This window comes from Puma concolor, chromosome C2, assembly GCF_028749965.1.
Source record: "Puma concolor isolate L17-30 chromosome C2, mPumCon1.1.hap2, whole genome shotgun sequence".
Taxonomy (NCBI): Eukaryota; Metazoa; Chordata; class Mammalia; order Carnivora; family Felidae; genus Puma; species Puma concolor.
The window spans coordinates 80126520-80146269 of record NC_141675.1 but is presented as its reverse complement, the minus strand read 5'-3'; the positions used below and the strand labels follow the sequence as shown (position 1 = coordinate 80146269).

At 39.2% G+C, this 19750-nt stretch overlaps 1 protein-coding gene across 9 annotated transcripts in view; it reads right to left on the bottom strand.

Annotated features, from left to right (window-relative positions):
* Nucleotides 1–19750, bottom strand: part of LPP (LIM domain containing preferred translocation partner in lipoma) — a 679749-nt gene that overhangs the window by 375905 nt on the left and 284094 nt on the right. For all 9 annotated transcript variants that reach the window (XM_086674971.1, XM_086674973.1, XM_086674968.1 and 6 more), the window contains one exon: nt 4290–4402. In XM_086674971.1, the coding sequence (XP_086531097.1) occupies nt 4290–4402 (113 nt within the window). The remainder of the gene's footprint in view (nt 1–4289; nt 4403–19750) is intronic.

The following is a 19750-nucleotide window of genomic DNA, read 5'->3' as shown; positions in this document are numbered from 1 at the left end:
AAATACCACATGGCATCCAACAACAGATCTGGAGATGTCACCCTTATCTTTAAAATATTAACAAACACCTGCAGTAAACTGACAATGATTTCAGAATAAAGGGCAGATTCCACAGCTGGCAATGCAGGCCTACCACACTACTTCGTGCTCTCCTTCAATACTCTTACATTTGTTAGTTTATTGCTAAAAGATCTATTCACCCCACCTGAAAATTAAGGTCCTACATCAGCCTTCAAAGTTCAGTTCAGTTCACACTGTCTCCAAGAAGTCTTCTCATAGATCTCCAGTTAGTTAATTTATTTCTCCCACCCTCTACCACAACATAGCACTTAGCTTGTGCTTCTGATCAGAGCATGATGACTAAGAAATAATTTACTATGGAACACTGTAGCTTAAAAGCTGTGTTTGTGATTCAGAGGTACTATTGTGATTTGATTCAGAGGTGCTATCCGTGAACCATCTCCTTATCCGTCAACATCATCTCACCTGCAATAGTCACCCATAAATATCTTGTTAAACTAGAAAAAAAAAAAAATTAGGGGATCCAAACAAAAGAGAGAGACTGGAAGTATGATCTCTAATTCCCTTGTAAACCTGAAATTCTATGAGACATTCTCCACCTGTGAAACTACTCTAAGCAATGCTATAGGCCTGCCCATTAGCTGGCTGAAATAGGAAGAAATTAACAACTGCAGCATCAGATTAGAACAACACTACACGGTCCTAAGGTCGAGAGTCAGGAACTGGACCCATGACGCCAAGTTCTAAGGCTACAATCCCTAGTATATATGCTTTACTTACAGAAGCTACTCAATTTGTGTTGAATGAATGAAGAATAAATGAATGAGTGAAATGGTCACTCCAAATCTCACACGTCCTGAGGTCAAACTGATCTTGACAGAAAAGATAAAGCCCTCATTTGTTTTTCAAGATTCATTTTTTTCTCTTAAAAAAAAAAAAGAATTCTCAGAACAAGAAGTTTTGAATTGAAGTATTTGCCTTTTGCAAAAAAATACGTAAAAAGTGTGTAGCAGGTAAAAAAACTACAGGACACCAAGCAAAACTCCAGCAACGCCTTGTCCTTCAAAATAAAACCATATAATCCCGTCATCTGAACCTCAGAGACTTACAGGCTGATGGAAGACTAAAGCAAAGCCATGTGCAAGGCCATCTGGTACAACAGGAAGGACAAATCCAGAAGTCAAGGTTTCTCAAAATGAGGTATGGATGATGAGATCCATACCTTCATGAGACTCAGTTTCTCCATCTGCAGACACAGGGAACTAATCCATTTAGCGAGTCCCTGAAGAGGCTGTAACTAATGGCTGGCGCCAGGGTTGGACTAAATGATCTCTAAGGTCCTTTTCCGCTCTGACAATCTTAAAATTCTATAGTCGTACTTAGTAGACATTATTTTGACTCTGACCTGAAAATCTGGCTAGAAGCATAAACAGACTTCTACATAAAAACACATTCACCAGCTATAATTTGGACTTGGCAACCTGAAGTTTCACCAGGGCCGAGAGGAAAAAGTGCAAAATTTTCTCCAGCGATTACCTTACTTTGGGCTCTATTATACAGTTCATATTCCAAGGTGGTGCAACTATGGCCAGAGCAGGGCCAAGTCGCTATCATTCTCACACAAGGGACGGGCATACCCCTGTGCTTTTGAACTTGCCAACAATCTTCCATATCTTCAAGAATAACACGCCTCTCCTACCAGATGTGTCCTTTCCCATTTGGCAAATTCAATTTTATTTTTTATCCTTCCTTCTGTTTTGCAAAGAACATAAGCCAACATGGCAACCGGTATTTTGTTTATTTCCTTCCTTATAAAAAACAAAGTCATGGTTTTGGTACATTTATCAGGAAAGGTCCATAGAGGAGAAGAGTTTTTGTAATTTTTATGAAAGCCCATGTTTGAATTCTTCTTCATTAAACCTTTTGGCAAAGCCTTATCATTACCACTGTTGTTATTTTTATATAGTGATAGTTATATCAAAATATCTGGACAGCCATTATAGCTTGCCAATTTCAAATCCATCTGTATTTCATTTGGTTACTAGAGGTAGTAGACAGTTACCTTCCTTTTAATTATGAGAAAAATCGGACTCAGCGTGACCTGTTGAGAATCACGTAACTAGAATAAGCTGTTCAATGAACAAACACAAGTCTTCTGTCACAAGGTCAAACAAGCTTTTAAGAACTGAAGATTTAAAATGCAACAAAATAGCTTCTATAACGTTCCAAGAGAACAAATAGACTAAGTGAAATTTTTAATTACACAATTCAACAATATGCAAAGAATAGCCCTGGACCAAATAAGAGCAAAGGTATATACAAGACAAATTTAAGAGGTTTTTTTTTTCGTTGTTAATAAAAGATGACTAAAAATAAGGAAAATTGATCATATTATTTCTATTTGCCAAGGGACCTATCTGTTGCATAAAATAAATATAAACTTTGTAGGATTCCCATCCATTAGTGGCATTTGAGCTCTGATTTTATTAGCTTACAACATTTTATCAGCAAGATTTTATAGGAAAATCAAGATTTTTGTAGGAAACCCACGATATATATATCTAATACATAAAATTTTTAATGGATTTTGAAAAATCTAGGTTCCAAACGGACTTGGAGGCCACTGGTTATAACTGGAACTCACTAATTTTAACTTCTCAATAGTACAAAAAGCTTCTTCTATTACTTAAGTTCTAACATATGAAAATATACTCCCAAGAAACTCACATGGTTTACTCCCTTCTCCCCACTCCAAATCGTTGCTCAGGTGTCCCCTTCTCAGCAAGGCCGCCAGATCACCCTTTCCTCCAACCCACAGCCCTGATTTCATTCTAATGTTCTTCGTAATCAACGTACCTATTTTGTTTACATCCACCAGTTTTACTAACATGGCAGTTTCATGCGGGTAGAATCCTGTCTGTCTTTTTCACTACAGAATTCTCATGCTATAAAAGGTACGCACACAGGCACACGGAATATTGGCTGAATGAATGAATCACTTCTTCCTTTGTCTCTCCCAACCTGAAATTTAGGCGAAAGAAAGCCAGACAATGGACTGAACCATTTAAGCAGTGATTTCCCATGGCTTTTCTTCTTTAAAACTTACTATGAGGGGAGCCTGGGTGGCTCAATCAGTTGAGCATCTGACTTTGGCTCAGGTCATGATCTCAGAGTTTGTGGGTTTGACATGCGTCAGGCTCTGTGCTGACAGCTCAGAGCCTGGAGCCTGCTTCAGATTCAATGTCTCCCTCTCTCTCTGGCCCTTCCCCCACTCGCTCTCTCTCTCTCTCTCCAAAAATAAACAAACATTAAAAATTTTTTAAAAAAGCTTACTGTGGGAAATTGTAAACATATGTAAAGGTAGACCAAATACAGATAGAATCAACCTCCCTCCACACACTCAACAATTACCAACTCATCACTAATCTTTCTTTCACCTATTTTCTCGCTCATTAGCTCCCTATTCTTATTATTTTGAAGCAACTACCAGACACCATTAATTTCCTCCCCAAATATTTTGGATATATATTTTTCCTTCTATGTATCTATAATAGCATCATCACCCCTAAAAGACAACCATGATTCTATAACATTGCTATTTAGTTTTCTCTCCTGATATGAACAGCAGTTAGCTGCCTACATTGTGGCATCTGGTCACCCGTGCCTCTACAAGGTTACAGGCTGAGAAGTCCTTCCACTGTTGCTTCTGATTCCAGCCGTGGGCTGCGTGCAATCATCACTCCCTGGAGCACAGCACTTGTATAAGATCGATACATCCTATAATGTGCATCCCTAACCCCACTTGACCCCGCTCAGAAAAGAATATCCCAAGAAGGTTTCCTGGAGCTTTTGCTAGAAAGATGTTGCTGGCCAATTAGGACCCACAGTGACCAACCAGAGCCTTAAAATATCACTCTTACCCACGCAGAATGCAATGTTTGTGGATAGAGAAAGGAGGCAATAAAAAAGCACAGTTGGTCCCTGGGATAACAAGGAAACGTGGAATTCTCAAATGGCATTCCTAAAAAATGGCTTTCAGTTTCAGAACAAAATTAGTAGGTGAAAGGATTTCTAGGGCTTCAGAATGCAAGCCAGCAGAACTCTGCAAAGCTTCAGTGGGGCGTGTTGCATTAAAGTACCTTAGCTCTTTGTGAGTTGTAAAGCTCTCTTTAGGCTCTGGATAAATGTTTATCCACCACAGAAACAATCAGTGAATTCATGAGCTTCCTAGCATGGCTTATTAACATGACTTCCACCACAGATCTTACCTGTGCCCTGAAAGCACCTTCATCAAGGGGTGGTGGAGGAGGGAAGTTTCCAGAGCCAGACGGAAGAGCACCAGGATCATCTAGAGGTGGAGGTGGGGGTGGAAGAAAATCACCTACAGAAAGGAAATGCACACATGAAATTAACATAGACGCAATTTTGTAGGACTCTTAAAAAACGTATATTTGCTGGCATTTTACTGCTTTTTAATTGGCCTTGACGCATCATTGTTTTGTCTCAATGGCAATTATTCCCTATTACAGTTCCCTTCAGTTAAATTGGTAGCCTTAATTTTGAGAAGAATGAGTACAGGAGTTGATACTTAGAAGTGAAATAAAAGCTAGCCTACAGGAGGAGGAGTTGGATATGTTTAGCTTGAACAGGGAAGGTGTTCGGGGTGGTGAATTGCTGAGGTGGGTAAGACTTGTTACTTACCCTCAGTAAAGTTTTCATCAAGCAGAGGCGGAAAAAATGTACCCACAGATAAAGGAAAAAGAAGATACAATTTTTTAAGATGGAGAAACGAACTCTTCTGGAAGCTAAGAAAAAGGAAAACTTATGCCCAGGTAGAGCAACAAGGAAGGCTTTTACCAGAACATTTAAACAGCCCCTGAACAGCAGTTCACAGTGACCAACGAGTCCACTCTTGGCAGAAAGACAGGGGAACAAAGGCATAGCTTAAAACATCTAGGGCCTAGAGAATAAGGAGCGAGTCATAATACAGCATAAATATAGGGATGTAAAAGAATACTAGTGAACAATAAAACTAAGTGCAGTGACAAAAATAATTTTTTCTTTAAGTGTGCTGCACATCTAGTAAGTAGTTCAAATTTTATCATGCTTGCGGTGGGGAGCCATCAAGCATTTCTGACAAGAAAACATTTGGTTGCAGTATGATTTACTAAAGACTAATCTAAAAGCACATGCAGGGCAGATTAGGAGAAAGGGGAATAAGAAACCTCCGATATCAAAATCTATATACAATCCAGGCAGGAAGTGATGAGGGGTGAGCATATCAAGAAAGTTCAACATCATTGCCCAATGAGAAGAGCATACCAATGTCATGTTTTTGGAAGAGAGCACCTAATCTCTAAGGTCTGAGGTGCAGACATAAATCTAAAAGCTCTGTGGCTTCATGGTATGGAAATTTTTAAAAATACTTTGCAAGAAATTCTATTAGGAATAGGAAACTTCCATTTAAAAAAATCTGTTTGGCTTTATTTCTTTTAAAAATAATATTTTAGATAACAATAATAAGTAATATTCATGAATAAGTAGCTTTTCCTTGCATTTCAGTTGCTCAACACTTAGCAGCAGGGCAGGAGTTTCTGTCACTCAATGAGTTGCTTTTGGGTAGAACCAAAATACCATGATTTAAGCCTTCAAAAAAAAAAAAAATCTAAACTGCACAGAAGAAGGATGGTGGCTTGGATTTGATTGTTCTGATACACCTTGATTCATTGTTCTGATGGTTCCTCTGGCCCTTATTTGCCTTAGAAATAACAGACTTCAAGTTGGAAGAGTACCTGTCTAATCTAGCTTCCAGACATATTCAGACTACAAAAGCAGCGAAGTACACTATATATTTAGAGTACTCTGCTTTTTAGACTCCCACCATGCACCAAACCACTGTGCTAAGATTTTCATAGGCTACCTACTAGTCCTACAACCCTTCGTCCTGATGGTTCTCGAAATTTATAGAGGTCATCAGGATCTCGGAAAGGTCTGGTAAAACATGGATGGCTGTGTTCCACCCTCAGAGTTCTTGATTTAGTTGGTCTAGGGTGGGGCCCGAGAATTTGCATTTATTTTTTTTTTAATTTTTGTTTATTTGTGTGTGTGTGTGTGAGAGAGAGAGAGACAGAGAGAGAGAGAGAGAGAGAGAGAGAGAAAGAGAGCACGCAACCAGGGAAAGAGTAGAGAGAGAGGGAGAGAGAAAATCCCAAGCAGGCTTTGCACTGTCAGCACAGAGCTGGATGCGGGCCTTGAACTCACGAACCGTGAGATCATGACCTGAGCCAAAGTTGAGTCAGATGCTCAATCAACTGAGCCATGCAGGTGCCCCCTGAGAATTTTCATTTCTAATAAACTCCCAGGTGATGCTGATGCTATTGGTCTGGGACGACACTTTGAGAACCACTGCATTTCAGCCAAGTATTATATTGTTCCTATTTTAGACCCTGTAGGATTAGAAAGGTTAAATGACTGATGTCATATAGAAATATTTCTATTTCTCTTACTTTTCTGGGTGTGCACATCTAGGGACGTGCTTTGTCCATATCCTTATTAGGATTATAAGTCTCATAAACCTACAGTAACTCTACCCAGTAGTTCTAAACACTGGCTACATACTAGAATCACCAAGAAAGTTTTCTAAAAATGCCAATGCCCAAACTCCATCACGCCAACTGCAATCAGTATCTTGGGGATAGGGGAAAGTGAGTTGGGAGAGGCGTCAGGTGCCAGTATTCCTTTAAAACCCAAATGATTCTAATGTGCAGTCAGAATCAAGAGACTACTTTGACCTTCCTTTGGCCAAACACTGCACTGAAAAATATTTAACACCTGCTAAGTAAAAATGAATCGTCACCGAGTTGCTTTCTGCCTTGGAAAGTCAAAATATACAAGAAAAGGACTCACAATGAGATCTTGAGTGATCAGCGAAGGAGGTCTAGGTTGATGGAGACTAGTCCTACTAAATTCTAGTGCACAACCTCATTTTCTGGTCCAAATGTTCTATCTGGACCTAGGTCGTCTTCATGCATAATTTAAAAGACAATTTCTGAGCACCTTCTTATACTTTACCACATTTTATTATGTCACAGAGAAATGTCAGAGCATTAAACAGGATAAGAAGTAAATAGAATCTGGAGATCATATTATAAAGTTAGAAACAGAGGCCCGTGAAAGCGACATGAATAGTCCACATTCTCAGGAAATTAGTCTTAGAATAAAAAATACAACTGGTTGTCTCTGCAGTCTCTTCCAACCATAGTTGATCTTTGAAAAACATGGGTTTGAACTACATAGGCTGACGTACAAATTTTGTACAGTACAGTCCTGTAAATGTATTTTTTCTTCCTTATAATTTTCTTAACATTTTCTTTTCCCTAGTTTACTTGATTATAAGAATACAGTATATGACACATATAACATACAAAATATGTGTCATCCAACTGTTCATATCAGTGGTGAGGCTTCTGATCAACAGCAGTTATCAGTAGGGGCGCCTGGGTGGCTCAGTCGGTTAAACGTCCGACTTCAGCTCAGTTCATGATCTCATGGTTCGTGAATTCCAGCCCCACGACGGGCTCTGTGCTGATAGCTCGGAGCCTGGAGCCTGCTTCAGATTCTGTATCTCCCTCTCTCTGCCCCTCCCCCACTCACACAGTGTCTCTCTCTCTCTCAAAAATAAAATAAAACATTAAAAATATTAAAATTTTAATATTTTAATAAATATTAAATATTTTAATTTTTTAATATTTTTAATGTTTTATTTTATTTTTGAGACAGAGAGAGAGACAGACAGACAGACAGAGTGTGAGTAGGGGAGGGGCAAAGAGAGAGGGAGACACAGAATCCGAAGCAAGCTCCTGGCTCCGAGCTTCCAGCACAGAGCCCGATGCGGGGCTCGAACTCACAAACTGCAAGATCATGACCTGAGCTGAAGTCGGATGCTTAACCGACTGAGCCACCCAGGCACCCCAACAAATAAAAAAATTAAAAACAAAAAAACAATAGTAGTCAACATTCAGGAGAGTCAGAAGACATATGCAGATTTTCAACGGCATGGGGTCAATGCCCTTAGCTCTCTACCATTCAAAAGTCAATTGTATATCCTTCCCAACTAAATTTTTGTCATAAAAATTAAATATATAGTGAGGCACAAGTTGGTGACAATCCTGGGAGGGTGAAAAGGAACAGAAAAGGAAGATAATGAATTTTTAAAAGAAATGAGTTGAAAACAACCAAGATCTAGACTATTTATTCTAGGCTGAAATTAGATTAAGATTTTTAAAAGTTCTAGTAATAAGCTTATAATAATTATCACATAATTTGCAGTTCTTCAAGCTCGACCATCATAGGCTTCTTCCTTCATTCTTTAGAGTGGAGCTCACATTTTAAAATGATGTGTAAAAAACAGATACACACATTGATAAAGGATAGAAAATAGGTCCTGTGGACTAGTCCATAACTAGCTGAGTTGGTAGGAATGAAAAGCTCTTAATAATTACCTTAAACCAGACTAAGAACTATTACAAGATTTCTGATTTATGGGTCACCATTTTAATAGGCCATTAAACAAAGGAAAATGCTTCTAAGTTGCAGGAAAAACAAATCCACTTAAGAGAGAAGTCATATTTCCATGTTTAAGTAAGATGGCAAAATGGAAAGAACAAAAGAACAGAGTGTGTGTGTGTGTATGTGTGAGCGTGTGTGTGTTTGTGTATGTGTGTCTGTGGGAGGGGAACCTTTCCATCCTTACAGATGTTTTCAAACAATGAAAGAGCATCTGGATGGGGCGCCTGAGTGCTTCAGTAAGTTGAGCGTCCGACTTTTGATTTCAGCTCAGGTCATGATCCCAGGGTCATGGGATTGAGCCCCTCAGTGGGCTCTGTGCTCAGACTGCTTAAGATTCTCTCTCCCCCTCTGCCCCTCTCCCCAAATCTCAGTCTCACTCTCTCTCTCTAAATAAAATAAAATTAAAAAAAGAAAGGGTGTCTGACTTTGAAGCTTATCTGGTGACCCTCCTAAAGAAAAACATGTAGGGGCACCTGGGTGGCTCAGTCGGTTGAGCGGCCGACTTCGGCTTGGGTCATGATCTCACGGTCTGTGAGTTCAAGCCCCACGTCAGGCTCTGTGCTGACAGCTCAGAGCCTGGAGCCTGTTTCAGATTCTGTGTCTCCCTCTCTCTGACCTTCCCTCATTCATGCTCTGTCTCTCTCTGTCTCAAAAATAAATAAACGTTAAAAAAATTTTTTTTAAATAAAAAAAGAAAAACATGTATCAGCTACAGTACCTTCCAACTAGCAATGGTTAGCTGTAGACCTTCACATTAGTGCATGGCCTGTCCTCTCTGCTTGCCAGGGAAATCCAAATGGAACTATCACACCCTATGAATTACAGGGACACTGAATAAATCAAACAGGCAAACCAAAAAAGAACACCCCCCACCCAATCAGGCAACTTGGACAATGCAGGGATCCATAAAATCTAAGACAGAAACATCTAGTCTTAGAAGAAGGAGGGTAGTCAGAGCCACAAGCCTACACACCTGCTTTCCTCCTTTCCCTTCTCCTCACCATCCAAAGCCTACTCACATGCAACGCACATTTATCTCTCACTTGCCAGGTACAATAGTTTACTTGAAGTTACACAGCTAGTGAAATATGGAGCTAGAAACGAATCCTCACTCTGCATTAGAGAGAAGCTAGGAAATATCTCACTTAATTTGCTCCATATCATCCCAAACAATTCAGCTAATAGTCAACAGATTTTTGCTTTTTGTCAGGGGTAGCACCATGGGTCAGTTAAAGGGTGAATCGTGCAAAAGTATATAGCCCCGATTCTCAAATACTATTTTCTGCCAACTTACTTTCACCATATAGCCTGTAATGTGTATCATTAACTTGAAAAGCCAGTTGAGGAAAATCTCCCAAGTACCCAGGGATGCATACTTTCTCCAGCTACCTTTCCCAGTATAGGGCTAAAAAGGCAATAGCATTGAGAAGCATATATGGCTACCTGCTAGGAGCTGAGTAGTTGCCCTAGTAACGTCGTTTGGGCATATATGAAAGGCATCTATCCACCTGAATGCAGAACTCACTTATCCTTTCATGAAATAAAGGTAGGCCCCCATCAGAGGGGGAAAAAAATAACAAGAACTGACCAGCAAAGAAGTTTACAAATTAAGGGTTATATGTGATTGTAGTGAAAAAGCCCAAAGGAATAATTAAACTCAGATCATCAGTGAAGTCTGAACTCATTTACTATAATTAAAAAAAAGCAAAAAACAAAAAAAACCTAAAAAAGCATCATTCTTTTTCTTCTTCCAACATCCATGTAAACCTACACACATACACAGGGATTCACACAGTAGCCCGTCTGTGCCTCACCAGCATCTCTAATACTTGGTTCCACCTAGATGTTCATGGCCATTCTCTCCTACTGAAAATGGAAGCTCCTAACCAATAGAGCCCACTTATAATTTCTCATTCTATCTCCACATCCTGGCATAAAGTTTGGGCCACTCTCAGTAAACGTAGGCTGAATAACTATATAAGAAGCCATTTCATCACTCAATTGATGTTTGTTTGGTTGAATGGCCTGATGCCTTACATGTTGTTCAAATGTCAATGTTCAAATGGCCAAGGGTAAACGCAGACTCTGATTCAGCAGCCATGGGGTGAGGCCTGAGGTTCTGCATTTTTAATATGCTTGCAGGATGATGACACAGATCCACGCACAGTACATGGAGGGACATGGCTTTATGGCTCCTTGGGTTGGAACTGTTGCTTCTCCAACTTTCTGATGGGGATAATTTTTGGTTGTTTAAGGAAATAAACTTTAAGGTACATATAAATAAGACCACTTAGGGACTTCCCAAGTTAAGTATTTAAATTATGAGTATACAAGAGATTGGGCTGGAAAACACACACGCACACACATGTGAAAAAATACAATTACAGTGACCAAGTCGTAAGCTTCGAGTAAAAGCAGTTATTCGTTTCCGTTTACAGTAATGAATAGAGCATGGAAATATGTTCAAAAGAAAAGAATACAAAATGCCAAGCCTAAAAACTTGAAAAACAAGCCACAGCTCTACCCTTTACCTGAGAAAGAGCAATGCTACCATCTCAGGGTCAGGTTACCTCACCTATGAAATGAAGATAACAATATCCACTTCCCTGTGTGACTCTGCAGATCAAAGCAGTTAAAACAGTGACTCTGAACCTTTTTTGACCACAACCCAGAGCAAAGAAATAACCTTTTATATCAAGCTGCAATACTACCTGCTTGGACATGTATATCTGAAACAAGGGTTGCATGAAACCATACTTACCACATGGAATGCACATTGAAACTTCTATTATATGTATTTATTTCAAAAGTGTTGGTTATTCCTGGTGGAATAACCACCACTGAAGTAACGGTGACCCACAAATGGGTTTCAACCCACAGCTGAGGTGTCACCAATCTAATTTCCATATGACTTGTACAATGCCTACGTAGCAGGTGACGATTCTTCTTGCTTTCCACTTATGCACAAGATGGCAACTCAGCTGCCTACGCAGGAGGCCAGGTCTGAGAAGGCAAAACTCTCTGCATAGGTTGAGTAAAGACAGTGAGCAGAAGATAAAGCAAACGTGACAGGAGCAGCAGTCTCCATAAGGTGACTGAGTTGTGTCACCCTTATAGCATTCTCCTCAGAGAGGCAATTTATTACAAAACAAAGCAACTAAAGACCCTTTGGAATTTCACCCTCAACGCCATCTTCTCTTTATATTAAACACACTTGCCACCAAGAAAACTACACCAGAAAGCACACTGAGTAAAATACTTTAAAAATGGAGCATTCTCAGGGCACCTGGCTGACTCAGTCAATAGAGCCTGTGACTCTTGATGTTGGGATCGTGCGTTCAAGTCCCACATTTGGTATTGAGTTTACTTTTAAAAAAATGAGGCATTCATGGTATAGGACAAAATGGATAATGGTATCATTTGTGTGATGACATATATGCTTGTGTTGTCATGAAGTATGTTTTACATGGATTCCTAAGAAATTGTTAACAGCAAGTTGCCTCTATGAAGAAGCTAATTTTGCCAATAGGGAACAAGAGTGGAAAAGAAATTTACTTTCCATTATACAAAATTTTAGCCTGCCATTATTTTACCCATTTATATACATACATATATATTTTTTTACTTCCAGTATAGTTAGCATACAGTATTATATTAGTTTCAGGTGAACAGTATAGTGATTCAACAATTCTATACATTAATCCGTGCGCATCACGGTAAGTGTGCTCTTAATCCCCATCCCCTATTTCACCCATCCCCTCTACACCCCCCTCTGTTAACCATCAGTTTGTTCTCTGCAGTTAAGAGACTATTTCGGGGTTGGTCTCTTTTCTCCTTTGTTCATTTGTTTTATTTCTTAAATTCCTCATCTGAGTGAAATCATATGCTATTTTTAAAATCGCATGTATACACAAAACCAAAGAGAAATTTTCTGTACCTAGAAATGTGTCACCTGCAAATACTGAGCTGAATAAGATTTTCAAAACCACCAGGAAATACTGGGACATGGCAGAGGTCAAACAAACAAACAAACAAACAACATTAAGGATAAGTCTCATTTAATGCAACACCGCTCAGACTTCTCAACCTATTTACGATCCATTGGTTGTAGCTAAAAATATGAAAGGAATTGCCCTGATCTAATCACCATGTTGTCTGCAGTAGAAAGAGGATAAAAAGCCAGCTGATTCCTAGAACCAAAGCCTGCGTACAATCTCAGTGTGACCTCTGTCCTCAAGAGCGATTAAGCCCCGTGGAGCTATTAATAAAGTGGGTTCCTATATTCCCATTCTGCTCCTGTTCCTTGAGTATTCAGCCCCTTTAAGAACTCTCTGGGAGAGGGGATAATTATGAGGGCAAGGCTAGGCATTCTTGGTTCTCTGTCCTCCTCATCCAAATGGCAACACCACCAGCTCCATTAAAAGAGGCATCTTCATCTGTCAATGAGAAGACATGTCACCTGAACCAAGTGATTCCAATTCTTCAGCTCCAACACTTGACATTTTTGGAGTTCATGCTTTTATTATACATTAGAAAATTCACCTTTCTATTCCTTCCGTTTGTATTTTATGCTGCTTAACTAACACACAAACGGTTGATTCTTATAGTACTTAATTTTCAAGGCAATGTCATTTAAATGAGAGGACAAAGATTAAAAATAGTGACAAACGCACTATTGATGATGGCATACGAAAATTCATACTTTCATATGCTATTCATATATAAACAGACAAATGTTCAGAATAAGACTTTTCTCAAGAAAATCTGACAACAGGTGTCAAAAGCCTTAAAAACGTGTATACGCTTTGATACAGAAACACTACTTTTAATAAATTATCCTACAAAATAAGCGACCGAGGACTACATAGAGAAGGATGTTAAAGAATCTCCATCACAATGAAATATAATAAAAATAATCAGAATTTTCATCAATAAAGTACTGGTAAAAAAAAAAAAACAACTGTGGTCAATCACACACTGGTAAACTGTGTAGCCATCAAAATGATGATGTTGATCTAGAACTGACATCAATTTATTTGTTGATTGAGTACCTCTTATGTGTCAGGAATCATTCTAGACAAGAGGGCGGAAATCAAACAAGAACAAAAAAATATATAGAAAGTGCTGGACTTACAGAATTTATATTCTATCAGAAGGAGAAGAATACTTAAAAAATAGATTAAAGAAAACATAATATCAAATCATGATTAGCACCATGGAAATACGGAGCAAGGAAAATCAAGGGAGTACTAGGGTGGAGGTGGAACGCCACAATTTTTAAGAGAAAGGTTAGGAAATGCCTAACCAATGTGGCATTTGAACAACGACTTAATCTAGCGAGGGAGTGAGTCATGGAGTATCTGGGAGAAGAACATGAAAAACTTTGACATATCATGTGAGGAAAAAGGTGGGCTACTGAATAGCACTTATCACATGGTCCTATTTTTTTTCTTCCTTTTATTCCCTCTCCTTTTGATTCAACTGTTCTACAATAAATGTGAATTACAGACATGCATTTTTTAAAAATCAAAAGGAAGACACTGTGAAATGAATCGCAGAATCTACTCAAACCCAGTTTAATTTTAATGTGCCACTATATTTACCCAAGCCCAAATGTAATGTCTCCGTCATCTTTCTAAATAACTTAGCTTGAAATGTTCATTGTGATTCTCAAATTAAAAGCAAGAAGAATTATGATCCTAAAGTAGATGAAGTCTTCCTGATTTTCAAATGGATGGTTTCACTCTACATTTAGCTAATACAGCATCCCTGGGTCTTCACTGAGTTCAACAGTCCTCATGCTTAGCCACAAGTAAACTGTCTGTAAGAAGGTGAAACACACGAGTGCATCCCATCGAATCATACCTCATTTCTCTATTATACTGTGGTTTCCACTTGTTGAAAAACACATTCAATCTCTTAGTCCAAAGCACCGAATGATTTTCAAATAATATGAAATTAGGAAGATAGTCTGGTTCTACAAATGGCCTAGAACCAGAACTAGCATTTTTAATCCCCCAAGTGTTATGTCTTACAAGATATGGTCATTTGTGACCCAAACAGCAAACCATACCATATACTTTGACTTCCAGAGATGGGCACTCCAAATGAATAGGGCAATGACTTAAGCCTACACATCAATCTTCTAGCAGCTATTGAGATTATCTTCAGCCTCAATAGCAAAAAGTGAAGTTCTCTCGGTTAAAAATTGAAATAAAAATAAAAAATTCATGTTCTGGACAGAGAATGAGGCAACAGTCCAGGGGGGAGGGGGAATCTTAATTTACCACTGAAAAAGGAAGCTGGAAAACAAATCAGTGTGTTGAGAGAGGACTCCAAAAATACACCTTTCCTTTGGAGACAGGACATCACCCTGTGGTCGCCATTGAGGCCAGAAATTTACTCTCCCGCCAAAGATGGTGATGAAGCCTGAAGGAGTGTGGTTTCACAACAAAAACACTTGAAATATCTCAACCAACTTATTCCATCACTCTTTTATGGAAAGAGTAAACCATTTCCACTTCAAAGACAATATACTGCTTTCCTGATTTAGCTCTATTAGAGCAAGTATTCTGCTCTTTATGAGTTGAATTGGGTATCTATTGGTTTCTCCCACTAGCCTATAAGCTCCTTGAAGACAGACTCTGTGTCTTTCTAATCTCTATATAAAGCATATGCAACACATAGGAGATTTTAAGAAGTGGCAGTAACATTGTTTTTATAAATTGTCATTATTATAAATCTATATTCCATTAAACTGAATTAAACTCTGAAAGAACGAACACATGCATTTTTACCATGGACAACTTTGCCTCTTTCCAATTATTGACATAAGGTCAATACAGTACAGTACCGGGGGGGGGGGGGGTCATAGGTCCTCCAAGGTGCCAAAAGTTGGACAAGCTTAATAACATCAGTCTTAAAATAGTCACTGAGTTTTGCTCAGTGGTAGTGGTGGTATTTTTACACGTTACCTTACTCAGAGATGTCCTCAAGATACAGGCCCTGAGTCCACATCCCTAAGTCATCTCCTGCTTATGGGGACATCCTAGCTCCAGAAACACTGCATCGTATGTATTTTATTTGATCTTTCTTCTACAATAAAAGATCTGTATACAGGTTGTAACCCACGAGGTATCTAGAAACCTCTTCAAAAGTCCTCTTGGAATTTTGGAGAGTCAGAACTTTTCTCATCAATGAGAATTGGGAATGGAGGAGGAACAGGGAAATGAATGAAGAGGAAGGACAGATGTCACATGGACAGAATCTCAAAATGTCACTTCTTGAGGTGTTGAAACAAATCCGACTTTTAACTGAGGGTGTGGATCCGAATCTCAAGGCTCATTGTCTTCGACAACATGCACCCAGGCCCCACTCTACACTTCTTAAATCAGAATCTCTGGGGCTGGGATCGAGATACAAGCATCTTGATGAGCTCTCTGGCGGATTCTGATGTGTAGCCCTGGTTAACAGTCATTGACCTCCATGAAAAACAAAGACTGAGAAACTGGCCTAGGTTAAAGAAGACTAAGGAGACAAGACAACCAAATTCAGCTTGCAACTCTGGATAAGATCCTAGATTGGAAAAAGGATATTAGTAGGACAGTTCACGAAATCTAAATCAAGTCTACGTATTAGTTAGTAGTATTGTGTCAGTGTGCGAATTACCTGGCTTTGGTCCCTGTACTGTGATTGTGTAAGATATCGATAATGGAAGAAACTGGATGACGACTCAGTGAAAATCCTTCCTACTATTTTTCAGTGTTTGTGTAAAATCTGAAATTATTCCAGAATGAAAATTCAAAATTTAGTTTTAAATTTTAGGAGGGAAAAAAAGTAACTTCCCTAGCCTAATAACTTTGTCCTACAGCTGGAGGAATTCTTGACCTGTGTAGTAAAGGGAAACAGTCAAATGGCATAGAACCATATCAAAAAACCCACTGGGACCCCCAAATCTCTTAACTTCCAGCTGAGGACCCATTTGCCACAGTACATGACAGATTCAGTATGAGAATCTGAGACCTCTTGGGAATAAGGAGGGAACTTGTTGTGTCCCTCCGACTTCAGGAGACTATGATGAAGAGAAGAAGCTCTTACTCTTTAGGAGACCTAGCATAGATGGATCAGGAAGATGTAAAATATCTTCAACTCAATCCAGGCTGACTGCAGCACAGGTAGGGCAGTAATCCACGCTCAATGATCAGCAGCAGTGAAATCCCACAGAGCTTCCTTTTTCCCACCGTTAGACCCATTCCCCAGCCTCAGGAGACTCCCTGAGGAAGCGAATGGCTACATGACACCAGGGACTTTCTATGATTTCTCCAGTCTTCATCTTTTCTGCACAAATGACTTCAAATTCTTCTCACTGAGAAATTCTTGTTACTATTTATACAAAATGATGCCAACCATTACTCACTCTCCCTCAACCCTGCCATTTCATCTAGACTGAGGCTTAGCAAATGCAGAAATGCTTTAAAAATAATCAAATAGAGACACTCATTTCATTTCAAGGTGGTTGTTTTTTGGCATGATTTTTTTTTTCTCCAAAGGAGTACTAGGAGCTGACAGGTACTTGCTCTAAAAATTTACTTCACCATCTGCTAACTGAAATATTGCTTTCACGGATTTATATTGTATTAAAAGGTCACTGGCTGTTTAAGACTTAAACAGTTTTAATCATTCTAAAAGTCTCTTAACAGTAAGAAAAGGAAGCTCAGAACAAACAGCAGCAGGGACTCTAATTAAAAGGGCCAATTCATCTAATTTTATTTGGGGTTAATTATTCAGGATTCACTCTTTGATGTGTAAGGAATAGCAATTAGTAATTTTAGTGATTTGAGAATCATTGGAGGTGTAATCAGTTAAAATGAGTGAGTGTTTACAACACAAGATGGTGAATTAGTCTCTCTCAGCTGGAGAACAGGAACATTAGGCTCCAAGAGATCAAGGCTAAGGATTTTAGACCCTAGTAATAACAGTCACTTCAAAATAAAACACATGTCAACAGCATCTAGCATTCTGTTTGTTCTTAGCTAAGGCAAGGCACAGAAGCTTCACAAATTACCTTTAACCACATCTCCATCTTTGCCGTTGTCCCCAACCAACCACTTCCCTCTATTTGGCTCTTGCCACCATGGTAACCATAAATGCATGACATTAAAAAAGCAATTCTAAATGAATATACCAATTATAAGCAACACAAGACCCAGGATAATCATGACACCAACTCATTCCACGTCTGCATCTCTGTATGAGAGTGGGGCATCTCCATCCACCACAATCTCTTGCTCCGTGCTGAGAAATGAATGCAGATACCCTAACTCGCAGACCCACTTACCTTCTCGTGTATCCTCTACTTTTCTATTTACTTCATTACAATTCTCCCAATCCTACAGGTTGGAAGAAAACCCCTTTTCTCTAGTTTTTGTCCACAATCCTCACAGCAATATAGCAAGCCATACTGAATTATACCAAAGTGTTCAAGTTCATTTACTATTCTCCATCTCTACTGCCACCAAAATAATCAATGTCTAGTTACCTCTTACCTAGGCTTCACAAACGGCCTAAATGGTTTCCATTCCTCCTTCCTTACTTCCTTCCAACTGATTTTAGACACGGCTGCCAGATTGAAAACATCCATCGGTCCCCCACAAGCCACAACAATTTTGAAAAAGGACAAAGTTGGAGGATTCTCCCTTACTGATTTCAAACTGACCACAAAGCTATGGTAATCAACAGTGTGGTGCTGGCACAAAGACAGACATACAGACCAACGAAAATAGCATAGAAAGCCCAGAAATAAGCCCTCATGTAAATGGCCAATTGATTCTATGGCAACTGTGCTGCAGTCTTAGAGAATGACGGATTGGGAGCATTACGGGCTTCACAAGAGTTGACAGGACCTCACCCTGGACAGGCAAAATCCTAAAACAGGATGGGCCCCCTGGGAGGAAATGGAGAGAAACTTGACAAGCTCTCCTAGAATGCTCTGGTGGGTATGGATTCCCTGAGATTACTGCCTCACACAGCAACTCTGGAAGTTTTGTACTTCAGAATACTAAAGTTCCTAATCTCCATACCCAGTAATCTGCTGACAGCTTCTGCTTGCTTCCTTGACTCCAAGAATTTGCTCATGCTTTGTCTCCATCAGGTCTTTTCTCTCTAACATGTCTTTATAGCAGGACCCAAGCTATTCTTGGAGGGCCCAGGTCACCTGTCAACCCTGCACAACCTTCTTTGGCTGCCCAAGAGCCTGAAACACTGAGTGGCTATCATTCTCAAGATACGTGTGTGGTGTGGTGTGGTATGGTGTGTGTGTGAGCAAGAGTGAGAGAGAGAGAGACACTGAAAGATTGAGGGAGAGATTCAAGTGAACATCCCCATGGGGATGATTTCTATAAAAGGAACACGCTCTTGATTTGAACAGTGACTCGGTTAGCTGCCTTCGAAATATAAAAGAAATAGGCCTGTGGTATTAAAACATATCACTTACAGTCACACCTGAACTATTTGCTAGCTGTGTGAACTTGGTCAAATCATGAAACTTCTGAGTCCCATTTTTTTTGTCAGATGAGAATAACAGCACTTGTCTTTTATACTGCCCAGAGTTGTACAGACCAGATAGATAACTGTAAAAATAATTTAAAAATCACAATGTCCTACACAAATACTATTTTTATTTTGACATGATTCTCTATGTGACTTAACCATAAACCCTTTCTTCACATTTAGAAACTTAAATACAAAACATAATTATTATAACTGAAGAAACACTATAATCTTAATATGGCTCTTCACATACAGTGGGTACAAAGAGTTAGGGGTAAAAGCAAAGAGAGAGAAAGATAGAGAAACAGAGACAAAGATAGAGAGACAGACAGAGACAAAGAGAAAAAAGAGCAGGAGTAAGTGAGACAATAGCAAAACAAAGTCCTAGCAGTCAAATAAACAAATATTGAGCTCTCCCTGGAATGTTTAGAAATCTTGGAGAGGAATCACGTAAGGAGCCCTGAGGTGGCGCTAAGTTGGCACATCAAGTACTTCTGTGACTGATTAACTCGACATTTCTTTGGGTCTGGAAGTATTACTAGGTCATTTTTTTTTTTAATGGACAAACTGTTCCTGAATAATTTTTAAGATACAAACAGCTATTGTGACGAAT